The sequence below is a fragment of the Rhinolophus sinicus genome, chromosome 13 (genome assembly GCF_057876585.1).
Source record: "Rhinolophus sinicus isolate RSI-liver-muscle chromosome 13, RSI-T2T, whole genome shotgun sequence".
In the NCBI taxonomy this organism is placed as follows: Eukaryota; Metazoa; Chordata; class Mammalia; order Chiroptera; family Rhinolophidae; genus Rhinolophus; species Rhinolophus sinicus.
In genome coordinates this window covers 48553387-48578601 of record NC_142513.1, presented here as the reverse complement: position 1 = coordinate 48578601, position 25215 = coordinate 48553387, and the positions used below count along the sequence as shown (strand labels likewise).

General features: G+C 41.7%; 1 protein-coding gene and 1 pseudogene across 2 annotated transcripts; one reads left to right on the top strand and one right to left on the bottom strand.

Moving 5' to 3' along the window:
- Positions 1 to 1862: 1862 nt before the first annotated feature.
- On the bottom strand, positions 1863 to 14380 carry LOC109459019 (centromere protein K pseudogene; annotated as a pseudogene).
- On the top strand, positions 14378 to 25096 carry SNURF (SNRPN upstream open reading frame). 2 transcript variants are annotated; one of them, XM_088789313.1, is made up of 4 exons: positions 16023 to 16396; positions 19653 to 19748; positions 24158 to 24283; positions 25059 to 25096. In XM_088789313.1, exons 1-3 carry the CDS (start codon positions 16038 to 16040, stop codon positions 24261 to 24263), a joined length of 561 nt encoding a protein of 186 aa, XP_088645439.1. In that variant the 5' UTR covers positions 16023 to 16037; the 3' UTR covers positions 24264 to 24283; positions 25059 to 25096. The 2 variants fall into 2 exon arrangements, with proteins under 2 accessions (XP_074173873.1, XP_088645439.1); XM_074317772.2 differs by lacking the exons at positions 16023 to 16396; positions 25059 to 25096 and adding an exon at positions 14378 to 14536.
- The last annotated feature ends 119 nt before the right edge of the window (positions 25097 to 25215 follow it).

Below are 25215 nucleotides of genomic sequence, written 5' to 3'. Positions count from 1 at the left end.
GCCACAGGTCCCATCAAGCTGCTGTGCCTTTTGTACTCTATCTTTCATCTGCAGTGTTTCCTTAGGCTCATTTGCTTTTCATGAGGTTATTCTTTTTGCAGCACCCAGGCCAGTTAGAGAATAGCCTCCATGTGGGTCTGTCTGAAACGTCCTCAAGACTGTACTAGGTGACGCCATTTTCATGGTTACAACATAATTCTTACAATTGCGCTCCAAATGATGTTTTTTAACTGCATTATACCTTCAGTATTTTGTAGTTGGCATTGCATCGTAAGAAAGGAACCCTCCCGCCCACCTTGCCCCCCACTCATTCTTTATAATGGGGAAAGTAGCAATGTCTCCATGCTACTAATATTGATTTCAGATATAGATATAGCTGTGCATGTAACTATAACTGTACGTGTATATATAACTGTATGTAGTTGTAATAACCATAGAGAGAGATGTAAAACTGTATGGTGTGTTTTTTTCATGCAATTGCAATAATACTTGCAATACCAGTGCAGTCCCACCGGTGTTTCCTTGCCCCCTTCCACACTGAGAACCCTCTCTCCCAGTGAGTGTCTTCCCCCTTCAGTCTTGTCTTCTCTCTCCTGCTCCCCTCCTTTGCTCAGACCCCTTTCCCTCCCATTGGTTGCCAGACCAGAGGCGCGCAATGCACACATTCTAGATTTAATATCAAACGTTGAAAAATGTCACCAAAGATGCAAGTAGGCTTTCGGAAAGTGGAAGGGGCTTGGTCAGGCAGGAAGAAGCATACTTGCAGGCACCCAGGACCTCAAGGGACATTGGTTCAGAGGAAGCTGCAGGAACCGTCAGCTGAGTGTCCCCTCCTGAGGGTGGCAGCCTGTCTGCCTGGGCCCTGGGCGCAGGCCCAGCCAACCCTCTGTGAGCTGCGTGCCACACAGTTTCCTATGAAAGGCGTATGCACGTTTTCTTCCAAGCTGAGTCCAGTATTTCTTTTCTGGTTCAAGAGTGGACATGAGGTCAGGGTCAGTGTGGCGAGTTTTCTGTCAACAGCAATCTGTGCCATAAGAGAAAAATACATATTTTTCAAGTAAAATTGAATTAAGGAGGTGACACGTTTGCCTAAAGAAGAGGCTCACAAACTTGTTTGTTCAAGATGAGCTTTCACTGTGGCTGGGCTCTAAGTAAATGGGTCTCTGAGTAAACGTTGAATAGGTGATTTATTGGTTTTTAAAGTGACGGGTGGGATGGACCATTGTATTCTTTTATTTAAGGGGGAAAAGGCTCTTTTATGCATCGATAGTTTTCATTTTGCCTATGTCCTTAGTTTAAATTCTCCAAAGATGGATCACTGTCTGTCCAGTGATCTAGGAATCTGTGAATCCTGTCCTGTTCCATCTATGTGTTATTAGAACTGAATTTTAACATTGTTAAAATGCTGTTTTGTAATTGGAAGTACATTACTACAAGCTAATTTTTTAAATTTTATTTTCATTTTTATTTTAACACAGTTTTGTTGGTAATAATAGAATCAAAAGTAATTCACTATATAACATCACTTGGTGTGTAATGCACATTAAAATATAGTTTTCATGCTAGCTTTATCCCTTAGTTTTTATATTTCATTTTTAAACAAATCTAAAAATAAGGCGATAGACATGAAACAGATTTGCTATGTATTAAAAATTTTGCTGCCTTCTACCTCAGATACTACTTTGGTTTTAAAACCATCTGCAAATTAAATGACCTTTCTTTAAACGGCCTTTCCTTTATAACTCCTAAGTATGAAGGAGGTAAGTGCCGAATGGAACTTAAAATGCATAAAAAAAAAAAAACCTGCCATGAAATGTAAATGGAAAATATTACATTAGCAATATCTTAAATAACCAAGAATCTTCCAAAGAATATTGCATAAAGTAAGGTACATTTAATGTTTCCTAATGATTAAGTCCAGAATACGTTTTACTTGCATTGTCCATACCTTTTAAAACACTAAAGCACTGACTGAATGAGAGGACCATTTGACAATGAATAATAGATTGCAGCACATTATTTTAAAGATAGAATAAAGATGAACTAGATACTTTGATTTGCAAATAATGTTATCTATCCAAGTAGTCCAGATGTTTCCATCATGCTGGAATGACAGCATTCTCTAAGTACCTGTAAATAAGAGAGCACCCTCTTACTAAGGGAAGGCTTCTAATCTTATTTGGGTTGGATTTTCTGGAGGTCTCAATTGAGGAACAGCAGGTCAGTACAAGGTGGCCATAAGGAATCACTATTTTTAACATATGCACCATCTGGAACATCCGATAATCTATTTATATGACTCTCTAACACTCCATGCAGTGCTATCAGCTATGCAGTGGATTCTTGAAGAGTTTTCACATTTCTATCAGGTAGAGGAAAGTAGTGTGCTAGAAACTCACCCAAGGGAATCAAGTTTCTCCTTCCATTCTTTCATGTTAAGCATTTCTGTTTTCAGCTTATTAAAGGTTCTTGATTCAGGAAACGTCTCGATGGGATGTTTCAACTCATTGGGTAGTATGTTGTGAGACTCCAGTCTCTCTGTGTTGCTGTTCCATTTCCAAGTCTTCCTCTAACTTTTCATTCTTTGACTGAATAGTAGACAGTGTCGGTTCAAGATCAGGTCTCAGTTTTGGGAACTCTTCTTTTCCTCATGTTACCAGATCGTCTTCATTCTGTGTAATTATTTCAGGAGTTTGTTTCTGCTATTGACTGGGTTCAGTGGGCATACATTTCACTTGCATAATTACTGATAACTGAGTGTTTGAATTAGTGTCTCAATTCCAACAAGCGGTAATTTATTCTGATGTTCTCCCATCTCATTCCATGTTTCTTCACATCCATTACTAAGTTTTTCTTCAGCATCTGTAACACCTGCCACATCTGTGGTACTGGATCTAGAGGTTGCTTATTCACTGACTTTTGCTTTTGATTTTCTTAGCCTTACAATAAAAAAGTGTGAGACCTTGGGCAAATCACTTAAACTACTTGTGCATCTGTTTCCTTCTCATTCTTGTCACCGGACTCTGGTTTGTGTGCCCGAAGCTTCCAAAGCCCAAGATTCCAAACGTCAGAGTTTGGAGTAAGGAAAGGTTTACTGACTGAGAAGATGGGAGACGTAGCCACACCTCAGATCCATCTTACCCACTGGACTAAGTTAAGGATTTTTAAGCTGGAGAAAAGGAGTGGGAGGGGGTGTTAGGGGAAATTCTTGTGTCGGGTCTCTTGATAAGGTCTCAATGCGTAGATTCTAAGACCCTACCTATCAGAGGGTCACCATGTGTCAGTGGTGGTCTTGAGTCTCCATTTTTCTCTGCAAAGTAAACTTGTCAATTATTGTCCTGTGACCCGTCCTTTTTTTCAAGCAGAAACAATTAACTGAGATATTACCTGTAATTTTCCCAACCGGGTCACAGCCTCACTGAGCCCCACAGTTGAAACATGAGGCGACCTATGGCTACAAGGGAATGGTGAGGTTACACAGCTTTGTTAGGGGGAAGCAGAGGGCCTGGCTTGTGGGGTCTGGTCACACTGTCTTCAGAGAATGTGCAGGAGAATAAAGAAGCCCGGGTGAGAAGGTATGTTTGGAGTACTCGAAGGGGAAACCACAAGTTCCCCAGTTCCTTCAGTGCCCCAACCCCTAGTTTTTCCTAACCAGTGGCAGCTGAAGCTGGCATTGGTGTGAGAGCCGAAGAAGTGTACGTAAGTCCTGACGGCACCTTGGGGATTACGGTTTCTGCACCCAATTTCAACTTGTAGGACATTTCCCCCACACCACAAAGCAATTCTTGGACAGAAGCTGGCTGTCCTGCCATTCAACTCCATTCTGACACTATCTACCCAGAGAGAGCATCAGATTTCACAGGTTAAGGGCTCACTTCCACAAAACTGTCCCTCCACCCTGCCACCTCAGATGCCAATTACAAGTCCTGGTTGTCACCCGTGCTTCTACCAACCAGGTCAGAGGTTCCTGTGACCCACTCCTTGGGTTCAATTAATTTGCTCAGGAAACCACCTTACTCCCTAGATGACCAGTTTCTTACAAAGGATATTGATAGAAATCAACACCCAGGTGAAGAGACACCTAGGGCAAGGTCCCGGAAAAAAGGAACTTGTGTTCCCCCGTGGAGTTTAGGCCTGGCACCGTGGCACCTGGAAACGTTCTGGTTCCCCAACATGTCGGTTCTTGGAAGCCTGTCCTTTTGGGGTTTTATGGAGGCTTTAGTAGGCAGGACTAATTACATCGCTGGCCATTAAAGATGGATTCAACCCTAGTCCCTCTCCTCTCCCAGGAGGGTGGGGGACGGACTCAAAGTTCCAAAGCGCTAATCTCCTGGTTCTCCAGGCAACCAAACCAGCCCCCACCCTTCCTGAGCCGCCTCATTAACATAACAAAAGATAATCTTAATCACTGTTATCACGGGAAAATCCCCAGGGTTTCAGGAGCTCCACGCCTGAGGGGGGGGTGAAGACCTAATACCTATTTTTTATTATAAATCTCAGCACCACAGGTATTAAGTTCCCTGCAGTAAGTGTCTCGCCTTTGGGCTGGAGCTCCGTGTCCTGTGAGCTGCCCGCCGAGCCCGGTGGCCAGTTTCTACCATTATGGCGCTGGCTGCAGCTGTTGTTCTGTGTTTTCAGTGTTGCCTGGTGGCACTCCTCTCCTAAGCCCGCTAGCAGTGACATCAGATACACTGAGTGATTTCCAGTTTACTTCAGTGAGGCATGGATTCTATAATGTTGATTGAAAGTTCATTTTTTGCCCATTTGTGGGATTGTTGGCAAAACAGCCATGACTCTTGCAGGGAGCTGGTTTGAGAAAAAAGAGGGCAAGTCCTCAGACAACCTGCAGTCTGTGACGGGGCAGTGAGCTGTGTACAGTGTGCTTGGAAGGGGTGCTTAGGGAAGGGAAGGATTGGAGTGGGGGTCGGGGTGAGCCCAGGGTATGGAAGAGGAGGGATTTGGTGGACGTTCACAGACAAGGAATCTAAGCACATCAGAGCTGCTGCAAAAGGCAAAAGACCCGCTTCACAGACCTAGAGAGAGAGAAGAGAGAGGCTAGGCGTGGGGGTTTCCCGATGTGCAGGCCCCACAGGGCGGGCACATGGCATACATTGTAGGGTTTCCATCAGGGTGGGTGGTCCTCTGGTAAAATGTGGAGAAGTCTGCAGGTAACTGGAAAAACAGAAAGAGAGATATCAAAAAGACACATTTGGGACTGACTCAACCTGTATTCATTCATACCTGGGGTCAACCAAGTACAACCTGTGGCCAAATCTGACTGCTGCCTGTATGTACAGGGCTAGTGAGCTAAAATTGATTTCTGTTTTTAACTGGTTGAAAAAATCAAAACGATGGCCGCTAACATGACAGCAAAATCGAGTCATTGAAACACACCTGCAGCTCTTAAGGCCTAAAATATTTACTGTCTGGCTCATCACAGAAAAGGGTGGCTGACCTCTGACTTATACAATTAAACTATTTTTGTTGAATTCCCATGTGGGGGCAGGCTCTCAGTTACTGGTGTGTATGTTTTGGGAGATCACAAGTTAGGACGATGAGAACCCCTTTCATCTAAGAGGTTTCATTCTGATGGAGGTTAGAATTTGTTCAATAGGTGGGTTTATTTGAAATCTAGATAAAAGTACTGACTTAGGGAATGTGTTTTTTGTTCAGGCACCTCTGCCTCCAAAAACCTCCTGAGAAGCTTCCTGAAGGTGATGCTATGCAAGCTGAGACCAGGATGGGGAGAAAGAGGTTCTGGGCTGGAGGCAAGAGTCTGAGCTAAGATTCAGATGTGACAGAAACATGGAGAAATGGGGAGTGTTCCTTGTCTTGAGTGGGAAGGGGGAGGCACTCTGGGGACAGGGTAGGGGAGAGAGGTTCCAAGGGGAGTGACCCACACTAAGCTGTCTGGATTGGAGATTTCTTTGTTCTGACCTCATCATCTCCAGCATATGTGGCCTGTTTGGAGCAAATGCCCTCAAGGGAAGTTTTAAACAGGAGAGCTTTCAGACCAAAGGAATCCGGAAAGTTGCCCCCAAATAAGGTTAGGTTTGAGAAGGTCATCCCTGTTTGGGGCAAAAGTGAACTGTGGGTGTTTACTCTGGGACTAGGCCGAGAAGTGTTATGAATTGTGTTGTTTATAGTCTTTCTCCAATTGGCACTCTTCTAGCTGCTTCCCACTGAAGGTTCCCACGAGTGTCCTAGGAATTGTATAATTAATAAACTTGCTGAAAGAAACATGATTTTGTGGAACACATGTCTCTAAGAGTCAGAACCACCTTAACAATTCCTCTGGCATCAAGAGTTGGGAAGCCACGTCTGGTGACATTAACTTCTCAGGGACCTCAGATTCCTGATATCTGATATGAATGGTGGTGCCAAACTGCGCGAGGGTTGGGAACCAGAATCTCAGTGGGAGGGGAGTGGAATAATACGATATTTGTCCTTTTCTGTCATGCATATTCACTCACATAAGGTCCTCAAGGTTCATCCATGTTTTAGCCATGTTTCAGAATGCTACTGTGTTGATACACCACATATGGATGCCACACATTGTATGTCTTTTTCTTTTAATGAAATAACAGTTTCCCACAAGAGATGCATAATTTTACATTCTCAAATTTTACAAGGGTTCCAATTTGTCTGCATCCTTGCCAACACTTGGTATTGCATGCTTTTTCGTTTTTGTTTTTAATATCATAGCATCCCCCTGGGTATAAAATGATGTCTCATTGTGTACCAATTTTTACTGATTGGTATATCTTCTTCGGAGAAAAATCTATTCAAGTCTTTTGCTCATTTCTTAATCAGGTTGTTTTTGTTCCTGAGTTGTATAAGTTCTTTGTATATTTTAGATATTAACTCTTTATCAGATATATAACTTGCAAATATTTCCTCCCATCTGTGGATTGCTTTTTAACTATTGATTTGATATGCAGAAGTCTTTAATTTTGATACACTCCAATTAACCTACATTTTATTTTTTTGGTTGGAAATTTTTTTTATAAATTTGTGTACAAAACAATGCAATAGTTAGACATTTCACGACTCACAAAGTGATAACCCCCTACTTTTTGTTTTGCTCCCTGTGTTTTTATTGTCATAGCCAAGATATCATTCTAAATCTAATGTTATAATGCATTTCCCAGTGTTTTCTAAGAGATTTATAGTTTTAGCTCTTTTTAAGTTTAGGACTTTGATTCATTGAGTTAATTTTTGTGTATTATGTAAGGTAAGGGTCCAACTTCTTTTTTGTTTGTTTTTGCACGTCGATATCTAATTTTCCCAGCACCATGTTTTGCAAAGACTGTCCTTTCCCCCATTGAATGATCTTTGCACCCTTATTGAAATCATTTGACCATAGGCAAAAGTTTATTTCTGGGCGCTCTATTCCATTGGTATATCTGTTTTGCATGTTTTTAAAAAACGTTGTTTAGGCTTTACATTTCAAAGCCAGAATTCCTAGGACAGCTTGTAGGAATAAACACAGTGAGGAATAATCACACCGTTCTGACCAGAAATCCTGACAACTTTTGTGAAGGAGGCCAAGTGACTATAGCAGAGATCAGCAAACTTTTTTCTCTAAAGGGCCAGCCTAGTAGAGAGAGAGAGAAATTTGTTTTAAGGAATTGACTCATGTGATGTGGAGGCTGGCAAGCCCAGTATCTGCAGGGTAGGGGGACAGGCTGGAGACCAGGGAAGAGTTGCATACTTTAGCCCAAAGCCAGGCTGGAGACAGAATTCCCTCTTCCAGGGGAGATACCAGTCTGTTCGCTCTTACAGCCTTCTACTGATTGGACGAGGCCCACCCACATCTAGGAGGGTAATCTGATTTACTCAAGGTCTACTGATTTAGATGTTAATCTCATCCAAAAAAGACTTTCACAGTGACATCCAGGTGACATTCTGGTGTTTGACCAACTATATGGGCACCATGGCTCAGCCAATTTGACCCAAAAAATTACCATCACTACTCTGCCTCTTGTGAGTTTGGCACCTACATACATGTACTTAAACCACACATAATCTCTGAAACCTCTCCCCATGTATCACTCCACCTGCCTGTCTCCTTCAGCATATCGTTGAATAAACTGGTGACTGTAAGGAAGTGTTTCCCCAAGATCTGTGAGCCGTTCTAGCACATTAATCAAACCCGAAGGGAACCTCTGATTTGTAATCAATTCAGACAGAAGTTGTGGTAGCTTGGGAACCTGGGGACCTACTGCTTGTAATTGACATACGAACTGGGGTGAGTTGTCTTGTGGGACTGAATCCTTGGCCTGTGAGATCTGCCACTATATCCAGTAGATAATATCAGAGTTGAGTTACGTGGTAGGACACCCCACTGGTGTCATGGAGAATTACTTGGTGTGGAGGAGAAAACACTACACATTTGGTGACAGAAGTGTCAGAAGTGAAGTATTCTCTGTGAGTGTGGTATTAGCGTGAGAGGAAAGGGGAAACACACACAGGAGGTGGAGAACTGCGTTCTTCCCTACTCAGGAGAGAGAGACTGGGTTTTTTTATTCAGCTGTGCTCTAATTACATTTTATTCATAGATACTGAAGCTCGAACATACAATTTTCACGTGGCACAAAATAGTCTTTATTTTGATTCCCTCCCAATCATTTAAAAACTGCATTGGCAATAGGTGGGATTTGGTGCAGTTTGCTGACTGTGTAGGGTGTTTTTGCCCAAAACCTGGCTGTGGTGAGAATGTGTGCAAAAGCCAAGGATATTAGAGTCCGTTATTGTTATTCATGTCCTATTTGAGCATTCTAAACAGGACTAGAACTTTCTTGTCATGCTTGGCCTCTTCCTGAGCTGGTCCTGGGATTTTCTAAGAGGCTGCAATTAGCAGAATCTTCCTCCTGCTGTTCCCAGATTGGGGGAGGGAGCCTACAGCAGATTTCTCTCTCCTGGTCAGCTTTCCTGGGAACGGACTGGGCTTGCAGTGAAAGGCTGCCATCCAGTGCTTTGAGAAAGGCTTCTGTGCCCAAAGTGTGTGTGCTATTTTGTCTTTTTGCCGACTTTTTCCTTGGGCTTGAGGTTAATACTGTGTTTCCCCGAAAGTAAGACCGGGTCTCATATTAATTTTTGCTCCATAAGGTGCATTAGGGTGTAGTTTCAGGGGATGTCTTATTTTTTCATGTACAACAGTCTATATTTGTTCAAATATAATCATGCCATCTTCTTCTGGAATATCGTCATAACGTACTAAATGCCTCCGTCTGGCTGACGATCTTAAGTGGGCCTTATTGTCGGGGTAGTCACATTTTCTGGGAAACATGGTATATATGGATTTGTAGAAACCCTTTGTAGAATAAAAATGGTAATGAATATAGTCATTATTCATAGTAAACAGTAATTACAGCATCCGGGAGTGGTTAAGAGCCAGAGTGGGGATGCAGGAATCAGACGGCTGGGCGTGAATCTGAGTTCAACCACTGTGTGCTGTGTGACTTTGAGTGTGGATATTCACCTCTCTGGGCCTCAGTTCCCCAATCTGTAAAAGGGTTGGAGATAGGAAATAACAAACTCATACATATTGTCATTTGGATTCATGTTAAAGTACCTGGCAAGTTACATGGTGCGTAGTAAGCAGAATATGTGTCTGTAAAATAAATAAATGAAAAATAAAAATAGCTGCTCACCTAAGAATGCAGACTTCAAACCCCATAGTCTCTACAATTTTATTGCCTTGAATTCTGCTTCTGAAGTTTTAATTTTGCTATAAAAAGGACTTTGGTATTTCTGCAGTATCATTTCCAATATTGTTGTCTACATTCCACTAATTTTTAAGATACAAAGTTATTTTTACCTGTAACTCAAATTGTTTGCATCTTATTCTTTAACTTTTATTTCTTTTATCTTTGTTTTAGTTCTGATACATTGGAATGAAATTTTCAAAACTATTGTTTTACTGGTTATAACGATTTTATTTTTGTGTTATCCAAAATGCATTTTAATTAAAACAAATATGTTTTTAAAACCCTTCCACAAAAGTCTTCCTAATGGCAGAGATCGACTGGGGATTATCCATGAGTCATACATACAAAACTTCATAATATCTAGTTTCATATTTAAAAATTAACCCGATTTTATATTTCGTGCTGTAATATAGTTGTATTTGTTTTGTTTTAAAGTGCTTTTTCATCCCCTCCAAAAGTCTTTTATCCAAGTAGAAGCACATCTTTTTTTCACGACTGGGCAAGACTTTTTTAGGCTTGACTCAAACTCAGGAAATACAATTTACGAGTCAAGACCTCTCAAGGTGCCACTCACTTTTTCATCAGCAATTTATTATGTTGTGTTGCATCAGTGTTTCTCATTTAAGAAAACACAAAGAACAGAAATCTGCCTCAAAACAAAACCGACTTTCTCTCTGCTCCTCCCTGCTTGCAAACACTCCCCCTGAGGTTGACCGAGTTACCTCAGAAAATGTCAAATTTGTGTGTTTGAAGTTATCACTGTCTACTTGGATTGTTTGAAAAAGCAGGAAGATTCAAAATAATGGTGTTGGAACTTATGCCAATCTTGCCCAAGTAGCACATTTTCTGGGGACTAGAATGTGTGTGTTTAAAATCTGAAAACCTCGCAGTTAGAATCTAACCATTTTCGTCTGGCAGCTTCTCAGTGTCTTCCAGTATTTGCCTGCCTGTCCCCCACTCTTCCTGATGGTGGGCTGGGGTTTGGTCCTGGCGGCTGGGGTTGGGCTCCACTGCCGGGGGTGTGGGGAGTGGAGGTGGGGACTGCTGTTCTTTGTTCTTCACCTACCCAAGGAAGACAGGAACAGAGTGGGGAGTCCACATGCTGTGCGGGTTTTAGTGTTGCAAAAGTGGAAAGTAGGAAGGGCCACTGAAGTAGAGATTGTAGCAGGTAAACAAGTCACAAAGAACACAAATACTTCATAATGGCTGGGCGGTCATCCTTGCTCTGTTTTTCTTTGAAGTATGCTCTTCATAAAGGAATCTTTATTGATTTCTGTGAGTTCTTGATAAAGTGGGTAGATATTAATTAATTATCTAAGGATATTGCAAATGGGGTTTCTTATCTCTTTTAAATGTATATATTGTGTCATTTTGCCAGACAGAATTCCTTGAACAAAAATGTTTTTGTACCATTTACTTGTTTGCTTTTTATTTGGTACAGTTTATAAATTCTAACGGCAGAAAACTTAAAAAAGAAAAAGAATGACAGACATTCTTAAGTGGGACACCTCCCTTCTACCTTTGTCTGCAGCCATCTTCTTTGTAGGTGACCGTGTTAGGGCATTTTTGTATATCTTTTTCTGAAAAACATTTTTTTCTCTTGACGTTTTACTTCAGAACAGTTTTACATTTACACAATTATTCCGAAGCTAGTACAGAGAGTTCCCCTATACCTTATACATATATTCTCCCATTATCAACATCTTACATTTGTATGGCACATTTGCTGCAATTAATAAACCAATAGTAATATATTATACTAACCGAAGTTCATGCTTTATTCAGATCTTCTCAGTTTCTCCATAATGTCCTTTCTCTGTTCCAGGGTCTCATCCAAAATAACAGATTACATTAGTGCATCTGTTTCAAGGCTCTTCTTGATTGTGACAAGACTCACAAAGTTTCTCAGACTTTCTTAGCTTTTGATGCTCTTGGCAGTTTTGGTGATTACTAGTCAGGTATTTTGTAGACTATCCCTCAATTGGGGTTTTACAAATATTGATTTACGATGCACACACCATGAAATCCACTTTTTAAAAATGCAGTGCTTTATAGTGTATTCACAATGTTTGAAAACCATCCCTTCTAATTCCAGGACATTTTATCACATGAAGAAACCCATAAGCATTAGCAGTAGTTCCCCACTCCCCCTCCCCCATTCCCTTACAAGCACTTACCATCAGCTTTCTATTTCTATGGATTTGCATGTTTTGGACATTTCATATAAATGGACTCAATCCAAATGTGGTCATTTGTGTTTGAATTCTTTCAGCGTAATATTTTCAGGGTTCATCCAGGTTGTAGCATGAATCAATATTTTATTCCTTTTTATGGCCAAATGATTCTCCATTGTATAGCTATGCATGCCCCATCATATTTTGTTCATCCATTCATCAGTTGATAGACATTTGGATTGTTTCTACTTTTTGAGTATTATAATAAGGCTTGTTATGAAAATCCATGTGTCAATTTTTGTGTAGATACATGTTTTCCTTTCGTTTGGGTTATATATGCAGTAGAATTGTGGGACATAGGGTAATTTTAGGGTTAAATTTTCAGGTACTCCCTAACTCTTTCCCAAAGTGGCAGCAACATTTCACATTCCTCCCAACAAGGTAGGAGGGTTCCAATTTTTACATATCCTCCAAAGCACTTGTTATTGTGTTTTTGAATATAGCCCCCTTCGTGAGTGTGAGATAGCATCTCACTGAGCTGTTCATTTGCATTCCCATCTTTTCATGTGCTGATTGACCATTTGTTTATAGCTCATTGGTGAATTGTCTATTCAAATCCTTTGCCCTTTAAAATATTTTTTGTCTTTTTGTTGTTGAGTTGTAAGACTTCCTTTGTCAGTTATATGATTTGCAAATATTTTCTCTCTGCATTTCCTTTATAGTGTCCTTTGAGCAAAAACTTCTTTGTAATTATGATAAAGTCCAATTTATCTTTTTTGTTTTGGTTGCTTGATATTTACATAATTTCTACTCCCCTGGGAAGTACCACTGTAATATTTGGTGTAATTCTAAGAGCCAATACTTCTATAGCGCTTTTAGTCTGTATCAGATTCTGTTCTAAATAAGTATATTAACTTACTTAATTGTCAAATCATTGAATAAGAGAAGTACAGTTTGTGCATATTTTATAGATTAGGGAAATAAGGCACAGAAAGTTAGATACCCTGCCCAAGGTGACATTTCTGTCAAGAGTCAAAGCTAGAATTTGAATCAAATGAGTCTGAGTCCAAAGGCATGGTTTTCATCACTAGTCTACAGTGGTCTGTGTTCTTTCATACTTTTTCAGTGTGCATGCAAACACAAAATTATGTAACATATCAACATATAGTTAATTTTACAATATATTTTATATTTACTCCTATGGTCAAAGTCAACTTTCTAAGTGTAGTGAATTAACTCAAAATAGTCAGTGGACCAGAGGGTCTCTTCTAAATTCCTTCATATGCTATTTCCCATGAATATGTCAGAATGAACTATTAGACATGGCAATTTTTGTAGGTCAAAAACTGTTCAATACTGATAATTCACATGGTTCAGCCTAATACTCCATTCTTTACATCAGCCATATTATATTTTGTTTATATATACATTAATTTATTTAGTCTCTCCATCTTCCAGGAGGCACATTACATAATTCCCAACATTTCACTATGAGAGAAGTCGGCATTGATGTCTCTCTCCAACTTTGTTTGAACATAATAAGAAGCAGAGCCCTAGTTTAGGGAGATGGGGAAAGGACGTGAGCCATTTAGTCACCATTAATCCACCTCCCCCCTTAGCTCTTTGATGTGGACAACTGAGGCAAGGACAAAGCTATGTAAAATACTATGCAAACATAGCTTCAGGATTATTTCCTTCGCTTCCCCTTCTCAGCCCTGCCTTTCTCCCTGCTATACATATGCAGAAATTTTGGAGTTACCAAGGTGTCACATTTGTAGAGAGGGTAATTTTAAGGGGAAAGAAATAACGTACTTGTTCACTAGTGTTGTGTGAAAGTGCTGTTTCCCTCACTCCAGCTATCATTGATTATTGGTAAATATTTAATGCATCCAAGTAAAGGCTTTTGTTTTATGTAGGAATCAAGTTCATTTTTCCGTTTTACCAGAACTGAACAGCCAATTTCCCCAATTTAATGATCTATTCATTTTGTATTGGCGAGTTTAATTATATTGATTGTCTTGGCACACTTTTCACAATTTACAAAATTGTATAAAGTAGCACAAGTGGAAAACTCCCACCAAATTTGAAGAACGCAGCATCCCTTTAGAGAGGCTTTCTTCTAGAAAGGGCTGCAAGTATCTAGCATATTTGCACCAACTGTGGTTTTTCATCAGTTTAACTTTTCCAAACCAGCAGTTCTGGTACCTCCTATAGGAAGACACGAGGGCTGATTGCAAATCAGGAGTGTTTGGCCAGTGGTTTCTGCAAAGATTTGTTGGGGAAGCAAGAATTATTTCCTGACCATTTTACACTCATTTAAAAACAGGGAGACACTGTCATGGACTCCAGAGTGGTGGTGGTCCCTAGAGGCCCCCTCTCAAAGCGCCAGTGCCTCGGGGTCCGGTACATAACCCCCGCAGTTACCGCACCCTGGCAGGGCGCGGGCCCCCGCACTGCGGCGGGATCGCGGCACTGCGGCAAAGTGCCGCGCATGCGCGGCCGCGGGAACGGGCTGTGGCGCACGCGCAGACGGAGCTGGCGTGATTAGTTGGCACTGCGGCTGCCAGTCCAGCGCAGAGCCGGGCGGCCGCCGGAGATGCCTGACGTTCTGTTCTGAGGAGCGGCCAGCGGCGCGATGGAGCGGGCCAGGTCAGCCGTGTGGGTGTCTTCCCCCAGAGCATCCCCCGGAACAGTCATTTCTGTTTGCCTCATGTTCCGTGTTCGCGGAGTGTTGCGTGTACGGGGCATCCGGGAGCTAGAGGCCTCGAGTCTGGAGAACCGCATGGGACCCCTTTGGAGGCTTGGGGCTTGGCTCTTCCTCCCCGATGGTGCCCTGTTTGCGTCGTGTTGTGTCTTGGCCCGTCTGCACCATCCTGTCACATCCCGTCAGGTCCTTCCGAGGGTGGCCTTTTGTCCTCGCTATCTGAGGCCATGGCCGTGGGTGGGGGGGTACATTGTGATGGCCCATGGCCGTGGTGCGGCGGGTGGGGAGGGTACGATGGGGTGCGGTCGGTGGTTGTCCGCAGTGGCGGCGAGGGTGGGGTGTCCACGGTGGCTGCCGCGGTGGTGGTGGTGGTGGTGGTGGTGGTGGTAGTGGGAGGGGCGGAGGGAGGGGTGTTAACAGTGGCCGTACTAGTGGTTTTGGGGGTGAGTGGGGTGGCCACAGTTGTCATACGTAGGGGATTGGCGGTTGACCGGCAGGGTGACCATAGTGGTGGTGGTGGTGGTCAGGACTGGGCACCAGGATGACCGCCTTTGTGGTGATTTGGGGGAGGGGATAGTGGGGTGATGGCCCTGGCAGTGATTCTGGGGCGGGGTGGTGGCATGACCGCCATTGTGGTCATTTTGGGGAGGGGCAGAGGGATAAGTGTGAGTGGCGGGGTGACCCACGATGGCAGTGGTGTGTTGGGCGGCGGTGTGTCCGTGATGGCAGTGGCCGGCGAGTGTGACATGGGGACGGTGGGGTCTCGGTGAAGTGGCCTCCATGACGGTGGCAGCCCGGGCGCGGAGGGATAGGGCCCTGGGAAGGGGCTCTGGTTAGGTGTCTGCGATGGCGGGCAGGTGGGTGGCCGGGAGGGGGGGCGCCGGAGGCCCGCAGCCATCAATTTGAGGAAAAGGGAGGACTTTAAATTTTCTGTGACCAGCTCCTATCTTCGAGGTTGCGAGTTTGAGTTTGCGGCGGTTTTGCTGCGCCACCCCTCCGCTGAGGGGATGGCTGCAGAAATGTTCACGTCATTGCATGTTTTACTCCTTTCTAGTCCCTCGCTTTTGTGCCGCTGGCGGAAGACTGGCGATGTGGGTGAGGTGCTTGCTTTATGCATCTCACGACGTACGTGCCAGGTTTTGGCGTGTGACGCCGCAGGGGTATCTGTCGTTTGGGTTGATTTTCCCTGCTTTCGGGCTGGTTTGGGTGCGCACCAGGCTCCAGTATCGCGTCACGGCCATTGTGCGGCTCCCCAAAGATGGCTGCCACTGCAGATGTTCGGGGTGGCTGCCCCCTCTCCCCGGTGCCGCAGTGGGGGAGGGGCAGCAGGCTGTGACGCTCCAGCCTGGCAGGAGAGTCAGTTGCACCCGCCCCTAAGCGCGGTGCTTCGGGGAGGAGGTGGGCCTGCGTGGGCGGCTGCCCCCTCCCCAAAGTGCTGCAGTAGGGATGGGTGCGGGTTCGGGGTGCGCAGGCGCAGCAGGGATGACACCACCTCTTACCCGCAGTGGGGCGGGCAGCAAAGGAGGGGGTTTGCGCAGTCTCGGCCTGGTGGGGCTGGCAGCCACCCCCTTCACCTGTCTGTTACAGCTGCTGCTCCTTCGCTGCTGTGCTGCAGTTCGGGGAGGGGACGAAGGACAAGCGTTGGCTCAGCCTGTGCCTTGTGGCCGCCCCCGCCCCACGGTACCACAGTGGAGTAGGGAAGGCGATGAGGCCAGGGGTTTGTACAGGGGGCGATGCGTACATTCTGTGCCCTTGCTGTTTTGTGGCGCAGTAGAAGGAAGATGGGGGCCTGGAGGCCAAGAAAGGTAAGGCCATCCTGTTGCTTGAGGCAGCCTCCATCACTGGTGCAGGAAATGGTAAATCTGTTTTCGGATTCCCTAGAAACTAGGCCCACCTTTTCATTTCTGTGGATTGTCGTTAGGTTGTATTACGAGTAATTGATCTGCATATTCAAAGTGGATTCAGGTAATCCTTCAGACCATGCCCCTGCCTATAACCTTTGATTTCCACTTTTCAGGTTGGGTAATTCCACAACTGCATCGCCTTTAAGAGTCGGTCGTATTTCTTAATCTCTGGATGTTCCATTCATGATGCCACCGTTATGGATGGTTTCCTTAAATCAGGGGATCAGGGCTCCCAGGAGCCGAGAGCTGTAAATTGTGTTTGCTTAAGGAGAATAGCGGAGGACAGAATCAGAAAAGTAGAATACTGCAGGTCTGTGGGTGTACGTGGGATTAGGGAATTGATACTTGTTTCTAATTAGATTTTAAAATTAATGCTTTTGACCCATCATTTTTGAAGTTGGAGCTACTATGAAAATTTAGTGAGAAAGGATAATTAATAAAGTAAACTATTCTTGTATTCCGTATTCCACTACTTTGATTTTTTGGGGTGACATTTTTAAGGATTTTGTTTACCTTTGCAGTATTTTGGTGTGCTTGCCTTTTTCTCTTTCATTATCGTGCCCATTATGTCTGGTGTTGGTGAGTTGGAATGCAATTAAGAAAAACGTAAACCTAGGAGCTTGGGAAGCTTTGTTCTGTAATTGTTTTCTTTCCGAGTAATTTTAAAAATAGCAGGAGTCTGGAATTTTGTGATAATTATGACTTGCGCATTTTTTCCAGCTTATATGAAGATACCGCTTCAAATATTTACATTTTGGTGTTCCTTCTGAACGTAGGTCCCCTTGCAAGGTGAGCATGCATCACCCTGGGCCGCCATTTTGTAGCCTTTCACTGAGGCCCAGGAGCTCAGTGTGGCCGATCCCTCTAGAAAGGCCTCTCAGGTTTCCAGGTCTCCATTCTGCCCGGTAAATATTTGGCCTAGTACCAGAGCTTCAGGAACATAGGGAGGTAGAATATTAGACATTTAAGGAAAACACTGTGTGATCTCATCACTTTTTGCTTCTGTGTATTGCCAGATTCGTATTTTTTAGTTATTTTGAAACAAAATTAACATTGTGTACCTATAACAACATTTTTTCCTTAAAGGCTTAATTTTCTGAAATGTTGGTTTCTGGGTAGGGAATGCAGTTAAGATTATACATGCATGTGTGTATGTATTTAGAATATATGTAAATATTTTCAAAATGAAGCTGTTCATGTACGATTTTGCACAGAGCTTTTTAAAAAAGTAGATTCAGAAAATTGAATAGAATGTTTTTGACTGATTCTTTCCATAGTTGAACTCAGACCTTTTAATATGGAGCAACTGATAGGAAGGGGGGATAAAGGAACTAAAGTGTTTTTGTTGGTAACGGGGTGTTCTCAGTCACACTTCGATTAATCCTAATTAGTGGTCTGTGACATAGCAGAGGTCCATGAGAATCCCGTTTTATTGTATTGTTAGTATGTATTAAGTATATTTGTGAGACCATGCTGCACGAATCAGTCCTTCATTGCTTTTTATGACTGGATGACATTACATTGTATGGATATAATCATGCCATATTTTGTTTATCCATTCATAAGTTGCTTGCTCTTTTTGTTTATTATGATTTATGCTGTTAGGCACATTCATGCTCGAGTTTGTGTTTTCATTTCACTCCATCTAGTAGGAGAGGAATTACTGGATCCGATGTTTCCTAGCGGGTAACGATTATAGGAAGTAACAGGCCATGTCATTTTACAGCCCCACTCAGCAACTTTGCCACATCTCCCCTCTGCTCCTGAGGTGTAGAGTGGTTTGTTTTTGTAGCTTTGATTTCCCTAATGGCTATAATGATGTTGGACATCCTTTTTTTGTGCTGATGGCAATTTGTATATCTTTGGAAAGCAGTGTGTTCAAGTCCCTTACCCTTTTTAAATTGAGTTTCATCATTTTATTAAGTTGTAAGAGTTCTTCCCATAGACTTTCATCAGCTTTGTGATTTTTCAAATATTTTTTTCTCCTGCTGGTTGTTTTTTCACTTTTATAGTGTCCTTTGAAGCTAAGACTTTTGTTTTTGCTTTTGGTGAAATCCAGTTTACGAATTTATCCCTCTTTAGGTACTTTAGGTATCTTATCTAAGAAACCGTTTTCTAATGAAAGGTCAAGGAGATTATCAAAATATAGACGTCTATCATTTAAAAATCTGATATGAGCATATGAGTATATGATATTTAAAATGATCTTTGCTGTTGCTTGATTAGAACTTTAAAGTTTTTGAAGCAATAGAACAATTTGGGTTACTTTGCATAATCTAACTTGAATTTTAAAATAGCTAGGGTTCAGGCAGTTTGCTTTGGGGATGTCCTTTGGATTCTGTCTTTGAACTGTTAACCTTTCATGACTTTTGTAAAATGCCTTTCCTTCTGTTTTTCTAATTAAGCATTTTTAAATTTCAGTTTTAGGAGTGATTCCTGTAGTTTCCGATCTAAATGACCCCAAGTAGTAGATACCTTGCTCAGATACCTTGAAGCAGCCATTTTGTGAACTGTTCTGCAGATCACAATATGGCGGTAGCTGTTTTCTTGGCTTTTTGTTTGCCTATGCATTCCTTTTGGGCTTTTCATTTGTTTTTTTGGTTGGTTGGTTTTGCAAATCCTAGGAAGCAGCATTTGCACAGGAGATTGATTGCTTAAGTAGACGTTTTGTAATTTAAACTTTTTATTCCACTTTACAAAGGGATCTGTTCTATTAAATATTTTTTGAATCATTTTTTGTAATCAACTTTGCTATTTTGGGGGAGTTACTTAGGTATGAGTAGTATGTGTATATGAATATATCTGTAAGTATATAGATTTATATATATGTGAATATAAATGGAAATGTTACTTTATTTTTGCTTAATTTTCTGGTATTTCCCCCAGGTTTTCTGATGTTAGAGGGCTCCTAAAGGGGGAGGGGGAGTGGTTTTAGGATAGAACCTGACTATAGGAGGATAAAGAGACCTACTATTTTATTTACCTTGGTTCTCCCCCCCCAGTTTTATTGATATAGTTGACATATCACTGTACCTTGTTTTAATTAGATTATGAACACTAAAACGTGATCATATATTAAATACAGCTCTAAATATAACCTTTAGAAAATGGTTATTTCATAACTGATGAATTCTGTGAAATACCTCTTCTGCTTCAGGGACCGCTTACACTTGAGACGGACTACAGAACAGCACGTACCAGAGGTGGAGGTCCAAGTCAAACGTAGGAGGACAGCCTCACTGAGCAACCAAGAGTGAGTACAGTCTGGGTTGAGAACCGATTTAGGTTAAAATCCTTCAAATTGGAACAAAACCTCATCCAGCAAAGGGACCGAAATGAATTTAATTAATGATAGAAGCATACATATATAGAAGATGTAGCCAAAAAGCAATGACGTCATCATGAATAATGTTACTCTAAATTAATTCAACTTAGGTTAAAATTTTAGTAAAATGTGTTTTCTTTTTTCCATACATGAATAGGTGGGTTTTATCTTTACAAAATTCTACATCCTTCAACATATTTATATTTACATTATTTCTCCTTTATTGTTTGCATTTTACCAAGTAACTTTTTCTCTGCTTGTAAAATGTTCTGTGCACCGAAGGCATGTTAATTTCTGTATCCATACTTGCTCTGCAATATTTAGATTTTTATTTTTAGGTTAATGAATTTATCTAGTTAAAATTTGAAACGCATGTGTTTTTAACCTCCCTTTATTTAACACATGTAGACACACTTTTACATTTAAGTTTTCTGAAGGGAGATTTTAATTAAAAATACACATTTTAATGACCTGATACAGATTGAGTATCCATTGAATCTTCAGCATTTTGGTATTACCACAAATCTTGACAGTTTTAGTGGGTAGCAGTTTTTAAATTTTATTTAAAGCTGATTTGAGTTATTTTTCAAAATTATAAGTATTAATAATACATGAATATAGTCTCTTTATAAAACACAATTTTGAGATAGAGAGTATCTACTTCAAGTCTCCACTGGTCCATTTCTCCTTCCATCCCCGGGGTAAGCCTCAGGTACGTTGATGACTCTCTTACCTGATGTTTCCCTATGCATTCTTGTGTGTACACGTGGGATGGGGGAGGCGTTTGGTGATTTGTTTACGTACATGAGGTTTATTATTCTTAAACTGCCTTGGGGAATCTTTCCACGTCAACGCATAAATCCCCCTTAGTTATTTTACAAATGACGGAGTGTGGTGGTGTAACAACAGAGTGTGGTGGTGTAACAACGTAATTTATCATTAGCTTACTGATGGATATTTAAGTTTTTTGCATTTCTTAGCTGTTACAAACAGTGAAGAGAAGACCATCAAAATTAAGAATAATATTTGCATTTTATTTTACTTCCTCAAATCTTAAATCTTATAATAATTATAAAATGTGGATAGCAGTTAGTGTCTTATTTTTGTTATTTGCTCATTTCATATGTGAAAAATTACAATATATTTATTTGCACATTTTAAATTACTGGTGAGGCTAAAGATTTCCCCATCTCAATTTCTCTTACTTATGCTTCTGAGTTTATTCTTTTATTATATTTTCATTTTGGAAATTACTTTGAAAAGTTTTTATGAGTGAATATTATATATACTATAATATGTCTTTATAGTCCTTTATAAGTCTATTTGTCTATTAATTCTTTTATATAATGATGTCTTATGTTCCAGCTAGTCTTTGTAACTTCAGTATTTTTATTGATAAAAGGGCCAAGCCCCCACCCACATCTCTGGAAATACCTCGAGGTAGTTATTGGGGTGGAGTCATGGGGGGCCCTTTGGAGAGGGCTGCTGACTGCTAGTAGTAAAGGTGGGTCACATTTGTCCTGTTTTGTTGGAGCCTTTCTCCTGTGCAGCGTCCGTGTGGACCAGACCAGGACAACAGGTGAGCTCACCCTCATCATGTTGAAGCCTTCTTTAGGGATCGTTTACTTGTGGAAACATTTTGTTGGTTTCGAAGAAGAAATAACTTCATTTTCCCGACCTTTGCTGTATAGATTACGTATGAATACTGCAGGGTGTTGAATTGTGGAAAGGATATAAGGCGAGTTTTCAGGTGGCGAAATAGTGTAATTTCCCTGACAGTCACCTCTCTACTTTGAGTCGCTATAGGACTGGGTAAGCGCTATAGGAATGGGTAAGCGGTGTTACTATGCCTTAACTCCTGCATAATGACACACGTGCTCCGGAGTCTGTCAGGACTAGAAGACCTAATCCCTGCTGTCTGAGTGCCCATTGTAACAATCATCCATCCACCCACCATCTTTTCCCAAAGCGTAGGGATGGGGAATCAGTATTTCTGAGGAATTGTGTGGGTGCCAGTTCTAAAGACTGATAACGGATTGCTGTTAGCATCTCATCCCCAAATACAATGCAAAAGTGAATAATTTACATAATTATCCTTTTGCTATTTGCCTATTAATTTTATTTTACATGGTAATATCGTTTTTTTCCCTTTAGGCTTTTGTAACGTCAGAGTTTTGAAAAGTACAATGCCCCCCGCCCCAATCTAAAAATATCTTGAGATGGTTTAGAGATTGTGGTTGAAATATGGGTTGGGAGGGGCTCTTGGGGGTATATTTTGTTAGTGGACAAAGGTCCCATCATAGATTTAGATTTTGTTAGAGCCTTTATGCTATGCAGCATCAAACCAAAAACCGAAACAATATGCAGACCAAACATCCCAGACCAGCAGTAAGTATTAATAGCAGCTCATTGATTCACACTCCTGAAATTGATGGTATGCTGTCTTCCAGTAGCTGTATCACCAAATCAGGGCTGGAGAGTCTTCTGAATCTATTTTGTGCTCTCCTTCAAATGTCTTTCTAAATTTATATTTTGCATTTCATAAAGTAAATGCTATTTGTATTGCATGTTATTTTCTCCGTCTTACCTTAGTCTTCAGTTGGGTTTCTTCATTGTAAACTCAAGAGGGACACTGCAATAGGAGTTCCAGAAGCAAAGAAAGCTTTTTTTTGGCTGACATACTTTTTAGAACCTTGTTAGCTTAAAGACTTAGTTGCCAATTTGTAATGAAAGGACTGGAACTGCCAATGTCCGAGTGAAGACTGAATTCAGTGATTGGAGTGGGAAATGGAAAGGCGTGAGCAGTCATGGTGCCTGGAGTTAGTGCAGCCGTGGCAGGTCAAGGGCACTGTGACAGGTCAAGGGGACCATCCCACCACAAGCTCACCTTCAGTTCAGATACCAGCTGTGAGAACCAGCGTTTCTAGACCCGCCCTTCTTGACAGCTGGATGCACTTGGTTTCCACAACTCCCTCGGCTTCCATACTTTGTTAGGGTGACTCAGAACTCAAGAAAGCACTCTGCTTGTGACATTATTACAGAGGATATAAATCAGGGTGAGGCAGAGGAAGACTCCCATGATGTGACCCTCCGCATGTGATGGGTTGTCCACACATCAGTGTGTATGCAGAGCACTAGGTGTCTAGAGTTCTTCTCAGCGGTTCTTTACTTAGACGTGATGGACAGGACATCGGTCACATATAGTTCCCAGCTCCCCTCCCTTCCAAGGAGGGCAGGCGCCCAGCCCCAACCCTCTAAGCACTGGCTGGTTTTTGTGGCCTGGCCAGGTCCTGTCTCCTCCGATCTGGAGGAGGCATGGTCTTAGCATTAACTCAGGTGTGAGCCAGAGGCCTTGCAGGGAATAACACAGGCTCTCCTCACACTGGCTAAATTTAGGGCTTTAAAGGACCTGGGAGCCATGGGCAAAGTCCAGTCTAATTCTTTATTATATCACAGAATGTTACAAATGTTATTGAAAAAGTACGGAAAATAGTGGAAAACGTTTTATCACAGCGCCATTACCAAATCTAATTGCTGTTGAATATTTTCATGTACATGCATGTGTACTTGTGTTTATATAGGTATATGCTTATCAACAAGGGCAGACTTGCTCTGGTGAATGATTTTTTTCATGCTTGTCTTGTTTGTAACTTCCTACATCTCTTCCTTATCCTGAGGTTCAGATTCACTGCCAGATGACTGATCCGTAGGGACCTGCCAGATGACTGATCCGTAGGGACCTGCCAGATGACTGATCCGTAGGGACCTGCCAGATGACTGATCCATAGGCATCTGCCAGATGACTGATCCATAGGGATTAGTAATCCCGTAGGGATCCATAGGAATCTGTCTCTGGAATTCCCTGCTAATGGATGGTTGACATAGTTTGAGAACCTGAACCTGGACCCTGGAATTCGTTGTTTCAGCTAGTGACATCTCAGCAGGATGGGCTTGGAGGACAGCTTGATATCTCACTGGGAATGCCTCCACAAAGCCTGGCCCGCTCGCTTTGGGTTAAAGAACTTTCCAGATAGGAAGGTTGGAAAGTGAGTAATGGGTGTGTCACTAGTAGTTTTTCCACAGGAAGAGCTCTTGGTTGGTTTCTTTTTGTTTTTTAAGTTTCTCGGTAATATTCCCCAAGTGGGTAAGTATCCCTCAGCTCCCTGTGTGCAGAGACAGGCCCCTGTTTCCTGATTTAGAATTTATTCATAAGGTGATGTCATGCTGTCACCCTAAGTGAGGACCCCTTTAAATGTAAGGGTCTCTGTGTTTGCTTCCATATTGCTATCCATATAGCAAATGTCTTTTCATGCATGTGTCCTGTCCTCTTGCCGTAGGTGTCAGCTGTACCCGAGGCGATCTCAGCAGCAGCAAGTACCCGTTGTGGATTTCCAGGCCGAACTGAGGCAGGCGTTCTTAGCCGAGACCCCGAGAGGTGGCTAAGTGGTCTTGGCACATCCCAGGTAGTGGACTCCAAGCGGAAATCCAGGTTAGAACTGATCAGTCCTGAGCAGGAGTAAAGAAATCCTTAGAGTAGGGTGTTTGGAGGTCACATCATTATCTGGGATGTGTTGGTAAACGAATTTCCTTTCCTTGAAAGCTTCATGCAATAAGTAGATTGCAGAAAGTTAAAAAAAAGTAAAAGCGAGACCTGACTGCTCCTCTCTGGTACATTCATCACATTTCTGTATTCTTTTCATTTCATTGTGGTGTGTGCTTTTTAGGCAGTTCTATTCATACTTAATTTGTATTGATTTTCAAACTAACATTATATGGAAAATGAACTTCATTCTAAATGGCTGCTGAATATTCTGCTAATGAATGTTTTCTAACTTCTGTGAGAGACTTCATTTTTCTGCTGGTAGTTTGAATAAAGCTTCAGTGAATTGCTTTGCATAAAACAGGATTATTTCCCCATGCAGTTGTGCAAATAAATTGAATCAAGGAATATGAGCTCAAGGTACAGTTTCTAAATTGTATTACAAAAAGTATTATATTATTAATCAGTCTTCATTGCCTTGAAAAAGTGGAGTGTCGGTTACAATACACTTTGACCTGCACTGGTTATTTTAATGACCTATGTATCACTTGTGCCTACTGAATTATAAATATATATCACATTCATTAGCAAATAAGAAGCTAAATATTTTCCCATACTTACTTACTAATTATTCCTTTTTTGTTTTGTCTTTTTCTCACATTTTTTTTTTGTTGTTTTCACCAATGTATTTGAATCAGCTGGCAATGTAATAAAGATATTTTTCATGACTTTTCAATGTGATGTAGATTTATTTGCAGTCTGTCTTTTTATGTTGATTGCTTACGTATTTAGGAAAAAGCTGTTCAGATTTTGATTCTGATTTAATACTTTGTTTTTCCTTTATGACTTTGTTTT

Coding starts and splice junctions, on each gene's coding strand:
- SNURF (XM_088789313.1), top strand. CDS start 16,038: ATGGGTGCGGGTTCGGGGTGCGCAGGCGCAGCAGGGATGACACCACCT. Junction 16,397..19,652: donor GGGCCTGGAGGCCAAGAAAG/GTAAGGCCATCC, acceptor CTTCTGCTTCAG/GGACCGCTTACACTTGAGAC. Junction 19,749..24,157: donor GCCTCACTGAGCAACCAAGA/GTGAGTACAGTC, acceptor CTCTTGCCGTAG/GTGTCAGCTGTACCCGAGGC.